At 37.1% G+C, this 9,882-nt stretch overlaps 1 protein-coding gene across 1 annotated transcript; it reads left to right on the top strand.

The window, feature by feature from the left end:
- The first annotated feature begins 1,569 nt into the window (after positions 1–1,569).
- Positions 1,570–8,321, top strand: LOC123771876 (uncharacterized). Its single transcript, XM_045764618.2, has 2 exons — positions 1,570–1,703; positions 2,759–8,321. The coding sequence occupies exon 2, from the start codon at positions 2,939–2,941 to the stop codon at positions 5,231–5,233; it is 2,295 nt and encodes a 764-aa protein (XP_045620574.1). The 5' UTR covers positions 1,570–1,703; positions 2,759–2,938; the 3' UTR covers positions 5,234–8,321.
- Positions 8,322–9,882: the final 1,561 nt, after the last annotated feature.

Raw genomic sequence — 9,882 nt, 5'->3', positions numbered from 1 at the left:
TGAACCAATTGGCTCATCTAGTTAGCTCACCTAGTTTGACATTGGGTCAAATGGGCATTGCAGGGCTGGTATTCCTAGCAGTCAATGGGATACTATTCCGACCCTTTAATGCTGACCCATGTATTCTGTCCTTGTTTCCTCTTGAAGTTGCCTATGTGCTTGTGCCTCCCTCTTCCTTGTTGGGCTCTGTGGTGGGTGCAGGGCAGCAAAGTCCAATTCTACTTTCTTTTATGTTGTCTATTTTTGAATGCATCTCTCCTCAAACTTGTGGGGTTGGTGACCGGGTCTACGAATTGGACTGATGGAAGGTAGAGCTCCAGAGCTCTGACTATGGTGGGCCCATATCAGGCTTTATTTTTGGCTGCCCACCTTCTGATCCTCTCCCTTCCCCAGCCTATTCCTTGGCAGGGTCAACCTCTGAGTTCCCAGTGGTGACTATCAATATCACCTGGGGTGATTCAGTCTTTGATGTTACTATAACACCTTTTGTTCCTTCCTTTCCCATCCCCCCAACCCTTGAACCTTCCTTCTGGGAAGTCCAAGGCGACGTTCTTGCAGTCAAGTGTGCATATGGCCTAAATATTTCTACGTCTGCCATGATCATCATTCCCCCTTCTCCTGATTTGCACAAACACACCTTGAAGACTATGGATGTTTGCATTAAGTTTGATTTTGCAGTATTTGGACAGGCACCCTTGTTGCCTTTTTAATCCTTCAACTGTTGAGACCCCCTCTATGCATGCTGTATATCCTCTGTATTTCCTTTTATATATAAAAATCTTGCTCTGAAGGACAAGTGAGTACTGAGCAGTACTCAAGACAATACAGGACAGCAACAGCGATTTAAATAGTATTAGCATTGCAGTGGGATCCCTGGATTTGAACGTTCTCATAATTCATCCTATAATTTTCCTGGCTGATGCTATATTTACTTGGATATGTCAGGTCATCAGACAATTCCTAGCTCTTTAACATGTTTCCTTTTTATGGGTAGATCTGATTGAGGCTTGTACTGTGTTGCATTTACATTCAACATTTCCACCATACCTAAGCACAGTACTGTAACTAGAATTTATTGTTAAACATCAGATTATTTTTCAGTTGCCCAATCAAAGACTTTACTAGTATTGGCTTGTAGTTTTCAGTGTCTTCCGCAGAGGTAATTTTCATGCTGATTTTTGTATCGTCTGCAGTAATGACATGAAGTCATGTCATTATGTATGTATATGCACGCCCATCTTGACCTTGCTGCAGGCTCATTTAGTATCATTATCTGTTTCATATCAAGTTACATATTTAGATACATATATAAAATAATAATGTACAAAAATATAATTTTTTTATTAATATGAATTAGGAATACATAGAGTAATGTACATATGAAGTTTTGATGGGTATGTAAATGTTGACTGGATCAAGGCTATTTTGATCCTGTGCTGCTCACATTCTCATTCCTGACCACACACCTTCCAACACAGACCTACTGCATCTTCACCACCCCACCACCTGCCTCCACTGACAATACCCCACCACCTGCCTCCACGGACACCACCCACCACCACCTGCCTCCACTGACAATACCACCACCACCACCCACCACCACCTGCCTCCACTGACAATACCCCCACCACCACCACCACCACCACCTGCCTCTCCTGACTTCATTTTGTCATCCCTCAGCCCCTCCTCACTGGATACAATAAGTAAAATAAAACACTACAATTATTTATACTTGATAATGTTTATTCAGGTAAAAGTACATACATTCAAAATGAGTTAAAATAGAATGTTGGACTTCTAGACAGTTAGTGCAGTCATACTATGCCTAAACCCACTAATACGCACAGCGTTCCGGGCAAGATGTGGGGGAAAACACTTGGACTAAACCTTAAAACTAATTGAGTTTGAATTGAAGGGAAAACAAAGAAAAAATAATTATGATAATTACATGATGGATGGAACAGCATAAATTGAAACAGCAGAAGTAATTTAAACTAAACAAACAGAAGACTACAGTTTTCCTCCAAGTTTATATATGGTGGATATCAGCAGTTATAAAAGTTGGTCAATAATCAGTATTGTTTGAAAATAGCAAGACATGGATTGACATAAGGGGGTAAGGGTAAGGAGAATGGGCAGAACTCCTCTAGAAATCCTTCAGGTATGCTATAGAAAGTGAACACCTTTGTTTTCCCAGGCAGTATTAATTATAGGCACACAAAATCATTTGCCATTATTTATATATTTTTTGTATGTCTAAATGTGTGTACAGTACATTTATTTTATCTATTCCTAACGAAACTAAATCCTAGAAAATATGACAATAAATGGTTCCAAAAAGACAAATTTCTGGACATTGCTATTTACTGCAAGTCAGGATCAGTTCATGAACTATAAAATTTGGATTTGGGACGAACTCATATTTATTTGACAGTTTTGTTTGGTTCCTAACAGTCATCGCAATATTGTGCTGACTAATGCCAGAAAGACTATTGACCACTGCCCAGACCAAAATAAGAGTAGATACTTTTTTTCCCCATCCTTTTGAATAGATGTATTTCATGATTAAAAACAGGTAAAATCATTTTTTTATTTTGTGCAGTCAGGGTGCACAAACAGCCACACTTTAAGGATTAATATACATATGTACACATAATATATTACAGCAGAAACTGTACATATTCATTAAATGTTTTGTATTTGTCCCTCTAAAATGAACTTTATTTCATTATCATTAATTTTGAATGTTTTTCCACAGGTGTCAGCAGACAGTAGGTGTTGGATCTTTGACTCGCGAATGTGTCTTTGTTTTGAAGTATAATACATCCAACCTACTGTACCTGCATGCATTTAAGTTATGGTTTGGACCTCACAACTGTACTGAACTACTATAAGGGCACAGGCAACATTGGCATTTTGGCATTCTGGCACTATAAAAATGGCAATGTTAAGGGGATATCTGTATGTTGATCTTATTGAAGCAGAGAATTTGCCTGACTGTGACACAGCATTCTTCAATATTGATCCTAAAGACACTTCAGATGCTTTTGCTCAGATAAAAATAGGACATTGCGTCCTTTGCAAGACAGCCGTTATTAACAATGACCTTTCACCAAAGTGGCAGGAATCACATAGAATTCCTATATGCCATTCTTCTGATAAGCTGCAAATTCAAGTTTTGGACAAAGATCATTTTGATGCTGGACTGCTTGGGGAGGTCATCATCAGGCCAGAAGATCTTATGGATGGCGAGACCTTAGAAGGATGGTATCCACTGTCTGGCAGTGATGGTCGTATCAAGCTTAAAATGAATTATGTTCCTAAAGAAATGATTGAGGCAACATTTGAGGTTCCTGATTGCTACTTCAAATTACGAGAAGGTTGCAAAGTTACTCTGTATCAGGATGCACACTGTCCACCTCTTCCCATTTATGAGGGCATCCCAACAGCTGATGGCGAAGTTTTTAATCCACCCTGTGCTTGGGTTGACTTGTATAAAGCAGTGAATGGTGCTCAAAGATTTATATATGTTACTGGTTGGAGTGTGTATACAGAAACTGTCCTAGTAAGAGATGACTGTGATTGTGAAGATGGCAAGGGGGAATCCTTTGGTGAACTACTGAAAAGAAAGGCAGATGAAGGTGTACGTGTATTGGTGATGATCTGGAATGAGAAAATGAGTACAGATTTAACAGTGGGGTTTATGGGTACTCATGACGAAGAGACACGGATATTCTTTCAAGATTCTGATGTTGAAGTAGCAGTAGTCCCTAGAGTACGTTGCTTTGAGGGAATGGCATCTTTCTTTCAAAATCAGTTTTCTCAAACATGTTATACGCATCATCAAAAGACAGTCATCCTTGATTGCCCTCCTATAGATGGTGAAGATTTGCCAAGAATTCAAGCTTTTATTGGAGGACTTGATATTACTGATGGCAGATATGATACACCAGAACATGAGCTTTTCAGAACAATTCAGACCCTTCATCAAGGGGACTTTTATAATGGTGTTGCAACAGTCACCAGTGAAGTTGGCCCTCGTGAACCTTGGCATGATATTCATTGTCGTTTAGAGGGGCCTATAGCTTTAGATGTTCTTGCAAATTTTACTGAACGATGGAGAAAACAGGTCCATGACAGAGAGTCTCGCCTCCTTCCTATTTCAGAAGAAATGTTTGCATTGGAAGCTCCAGTAACTGGTGAAGAAGACGAATTATGGAGTGCACAGATTTTCAGGTCGATTTCATCAGACTCTGCTCATTTTAGCTTTAGTAGATTTTCAACTATTCCAAAGAGAAGGGGTAAATATGTTGATGACAGTATCCATCGAGCATACATTCATCAGATTCGACGAGCAGACAGTTTTCTATATATTGAAAATCAGTATTTTCTTGGATCGGCTTATAACTGGGATGAAGAACAAAGTACTAAGGCTTACCACTTAATTCCGCTGGAAATTACTCAGCGTATTCTGGAGAAGATAAATGCCGGAGAATATATGGCGGTGTATATACTAGTGCCTATGTTCCCTGAAGGAGACCCAGCAAGTGGGCCTGTTCAAGAAATTCTTCACTGGCAGCATCGCACCATGCAGATGATGTATCGTGCTATAGCTGAAGCTATTGAAGCAAATGAGCTAGGCACTCATCCAAGAGACTACCTCTCATTCTTCTGTCTAGGAAAAGGTGAATGTCCTGATGATATTCCTGAAGATCTGACTCCACCTGAGCCAGGCACTCCAGCTTCTGTACTTCGGGAAAATGCAAGACTTATGATTTATGTGCACTCAAAAATGATGATTGTCGATGATGACTACATCATTGTTGGCTCTGCAAACATCAATCAGCGGAGCATGGGTGGCACTAGAGACTCTGAAATAGCAGTAGGATGCTTTCAGCCACTGCACACACGAGAAGTAAGTGGCCAGCCACAAGGATCAATTTCTAAATTCAGGTTGGCACTTTGGGCAGAGCACCTGGGAGGTGTCAGTGAAATTCACATGAATCCAGGTTCAATTGAATGCATGCAAGCTGTTAATGAAATGGCAGATAATAATTGGAATGTGTATTCATCTGATGAGCCTTGTAAAATTGAGGGCCATTTGATGCGATATCCAGTTGAGGTTGGTCAGGACGGATCAGTAACAGCCTTGGAAGGTTCAGAAAACTTCCCAGATACTGCAGCTCCAGTTCTTGGAGCTCCAAACTACTTGCCAAATAAGTTGACAACGTAATTTTAATGGCTCATTTTCTAGTTCAAAGTATATGGTAATAAATATGAATGGAAATGTTTATATTGTGTGGATAATTTTATAAAGTTCTCGTGCATTAGATATTTTATTGCTCGATGTTAACATCACAGTAATTTATGTGAACAGATGCTCTTGGAAATACTTTCATTCAGTATTAATCTGTGTTCTGTGGTGTAGCAGTCTAGAGATGAGACTTTAGCTATTGGTATTACATGGCAGTGGGCCTCTCATTATTTATCTCTTGAAACTCCTGTTTCAAAATATAAAATGTACAATTTGAGCCATAAAAAGAGTACAGTATAACATTTTATACAGTTCTCGGGTCTCACCTGACATGGTTTGTAATTCCAAAATGCTGTAAAATTATATATATATATATATATTTTTTATTACTCAAATTGCAACTGTATTAAATTAAGCCAAAGATTGCTTTAAGTGTGTAAATGCTGGCTTTTGGAGATTTAATCTGGAATTGGTGTAAATCTTGTATGTTCAAATACAGTAATATTTTAGCTCTTTTGAAAATATATTAATAGTTTACCTGCAATAAATGCTAAAAAAAAAGGCAGCTACATTTAAACTTAGTGAAGTAGCGTGAGTAAATTCTGAAATGCAAAATGCAGTTTGATTGTATATTACTGTATTGCATATGTTACATTACTGTACTGCATATTATGTTATATTACTGTACTGCATACTTTAATGATGTTACTTATGTTTTTCATGTTAACAAAGAAAATATTTTAGATATTTATTAATGTTAGTGTATTGCATTTTTAAAATTTGTGTAATAGTTGATGTTTTATTCACTACTTGTTTGAAGACAGTTAAATTACTAATTTCTTTTTATTCCACTTATTTTTCATATTATATTTGTGACACATTTTGGTCATAGTTTTGTTTGTTTAATGTTGCACCCTTAACTAAAGTTTCACCTCTTATCCACACTTGGAAACAGCCTCTGACATTTGCAACTCTCCGTCACCTTACCATTATCGTATACAACATTTAGCTGAGAGAAAGTTCCGTTAGGTCGTAAGAAATCCTGGAGACATTCTCAGAATGGTGGAAGTTTGCTAGTGTGTACACCATGGTATGGTTTTATTTCTTTTACCAGTACTTAGCATTTTCATAGCCAGAACAGATCTAAACAAACACAGTACTATATAAGATATTCAAAATTTCCCCAAACTTTCTCTGCCTCAAATTAGCTGGAATGAATTTTAAATTTAACACAACTGCAATGATAAACAAGAAATGTTAGGGGTTATACAGCAGCTTTAATATTAATACTTCTCAAATCAAACTACAAGTACTAGTTTGGGGCCACAGTCCGGTGGTCCCAGTAATTATTGTGGAAGGTTTACAGACAGATGGCGTGTCTCATGGACATCTTTGTCTTCATCGTCATTGTTTATATGCTTCCTTATTACTGTAATTTCTGTCATTGGCATAAGCAGTAAGCAAAATGTTGTTCTTACACTAGCTATCATTGTTGACAAATGAAGTCACATAACACGTGTCTTAAATTTAGAATTTTGGAGTAAGGTACGACCTCCACCAGGTATTGGTTGAGGATGTTGGAAATTGTGTAATCTATTGCCATAATGCCAGCTACATGGATAGTCTAAATCCCTTCTTGATGTGTGTCCACAATGTGTGTTGAGCATCTGAGACAGGCATGGTCTAATGCACTACTTTTCTTTGTATACAATGATATAGTGCAGTTTGCAAGAGGCAAACACTTGCAGTGAAGTCCAGCATTGATTTGATCCAATCTCACTAACATCTAATATTGAAAGACAAGTGATATGTTTAAATCATTTGCTATCCAAGGCTTGATTCTCATACGCTTAGTTGTTTATACACTGCATCTATTACCCAGGGTTTTATCATGGACACCTGTTTTATTATGAGTTTAAACAAGTCTCATCACTGCTTTGTTGCTTCAGTTGAAGACAGGCATTATCACTCATTTCGCTTCCAGGGTAAGAAATATCTCTCTCTCTCTCTTTTTTCAGTATATGTGATGTAGTAGTACATTTAGTCAGTGTTAGAACTCCGTTTTTGTCATGACTCTTACCTTCAGTGAGCTAAGAACCATGGGGAATTTAAACATCTTGTTATACTTCCATGTTAATCATATTTTTTGTTTTGTATTACTGGATTTTAAAGCTTCTTTCATTATATCTTCTGAATTGAATGGTATAACTTCACTTGCCCAGATTCATTAGTGTCAAGAAGATAGTGTGCTTTTTCAATGTCTAGTTCCTTATTCTGTTGGTACTGTAGTTAAATAAGCTGCTAAAATATTTGTATGTAAAACTACTACCTCTATGAACACTGCCTATGCATACTATGAAATGGTACATTCCAGAGCCCTGACATATTCATCTCGGTTCTTTTGTTATTCAATCTTTCTAAATTAACATTATTTGAGGGGGGTTACTAAAGTTATTTTTATACATTTATAGTGAATTTTAGGCAGCTAATTATATTACAATAGTGCCAGTGTTTTGGGAAGTGTTTATTTTAGAAAATTATGAATTTCAAAATATTTTGTATGTAAGAATTGGTATAACTATGAAAACAAGCTTGGCTTAGTATATGTGAATGGGACTGGCTTAAACATCTTTAAAATGTAAGAATCTGTCATAAAGTACTATTTTAAGTGCAACTACCTGTATTACTGTGTGCATATATTATACAATATAGACATTTTGTAAGGCCTTTTCGGATATTTGTTACTCGCTGCAGATTGTCTGAAATTGTGCATGTTAGAATTAATATATGTATGATCTACTGGTGCCTTGCGGATAGCCAATTTTATATTAAATAGCTTGACATTTATAGTGTTGTAAAGTTTAGATATTGCATGATACCTGATTCCATAAACTAAATGTTCTCCACAGCTTGTCATTTCTCCCACATTACATTTGTCATTGTGCACGAACGTGTCTTCCTTATGCTTAATTTGTGTGCTTAGAAATGTTGTCTTTGAAATTGTGGCTTCTCACTTTATAAATTTATATGTATGTATAATTCTTTATATAAATTATTTCTGCAAAAATTTGATCTTTTCATAAGCCCCATTATCTTTCTTGCATGATTTGCTGATGAATGTTTCTTTGAAAAGCAATGTGTGTGAGATCAAATTAGTTACTATATTTTGCCTATTTTTATCAAAGAGGTTACCCCCTGTTTTAAAAACTTTAATTAGCATGCCATAATTAGTATTTAAAAGGAAGGAAATCACAAGGTATGTATATAGGTAAAACATTTAATAAAAATAAATAATAACATTGTAGCTTCAGGCACTATTCAAATCCTCTGGAGCTAGATGTAAATCTCCACAAAGCTACTCCTCTCCATAGACACAAAAGAGCGAAATAAATAATCCTCAAACTTATTAGATGAATGTACAGTATGGTCAATACAAATTTAAAAGTCAATCACTTAATCCCTGTAATGTAAGTTTTGTCACTTAATTACATCTACCTGAAAATTAGTCGATGGGGTACCCAGCAATGCCTGGGTAAACCTGGTGACAAGGTAGAGCCCAAAAGGTAACACCATACAGTATAAGTAATGGAAGTCCCAAAAATGCAAATCTACCATAAAATTCTGCAGGTAAAATAAAATATACAAAAATACTTCCATTTCAGGTGCAATGTAGATAAGACACTGTAGATCAGAATTGGCACAATGGGGGCAGACCCTGATCTAAAAGGAGAAAGTGGGCCTTATCACACTGGCAAGGAAAGAGAGCAAAGGCATGAATATGTGTGACTAGACCGACACGAGCAAATGCCACCTTCTGAATGAGACAAGCCCAAAAGGAGAATCTACCTCCTGGGAAGAAACTAAGCTGTCCAGTGGAAATTAGTACTGTATAAAAATTTGGCATGCAAATGCAGACAGCATTATGAATAAATGGGGAGAGCTGCATCTCCATATTGCAGTTAAAGACAAAACCGATGACCTCAATAGAGGATGCAGTATCCCCAAGAGAACACCAGGTAGTGAGAAGAAAAGATGAATAGGTGGAGGAGGAGTAGCCCTAATGATAAAACATTTGAGTTTAAAGGAAATAGACATGCCAGAGGTAACCAACTATGTAGCAGGATTTCATACTAGGTATAACAGTGAGGACCAAAAGGGTAGTGGTAGGTCTTATTTACTACCTTCCATAAACAAGAGGAATGTTACAGTAGGATTATGATAAATGCATTGAAATGTGCCCGAGGATAATGAGGTGGCCACAATAGCAAGGAGAACCAGAGCAAATATCTTAAGACTGTACTTAGGTATTTTATCCACAGGGAAATAGACTGGTCAACAAGGGATCTTAATGGGAGAGAGAAAACGAGAGCAAGATTTGTGAACACTACAAACACTTCTTGTGTCAACATATCAAGGAGTCGACAAGAGAGAGAGAGAGAGAGAGAGGATCTACCAGCTACCCTAGACCCAAACCTAAAATAAAGATGATGTAGAGAATTTAAAATATAAGGTACCACTAGGAGTTAGTGACCACTGTGTTACTGTGATTATATTGTAGAGATGAGAGTGAGTGAGTTTAATTAAAATTGAATTCATTGTATTGGGGACAGGCAGCTAAAGTGTATTTT

This window comes from Procambarus clarkii, chromosome 38 (assembly GCF_040958095.1).
Source record: "Procambarus clarkii isolate CNS0578487 chromosome 38, FALCON_Pclarkii_2.0, whole genome shotgun sequence".
Classification (NCBI taxonomy): Eukaryota; Metazoa; Arthropoda; class Malacostraca; order Decapoda; family Cambaridae; genus Procambarus; species Procambarus clarkii.
Note: the sequence above shows the minus strand (reverse complement) of the source record. Positions and strands in the feature narration are given on the sequence as shown.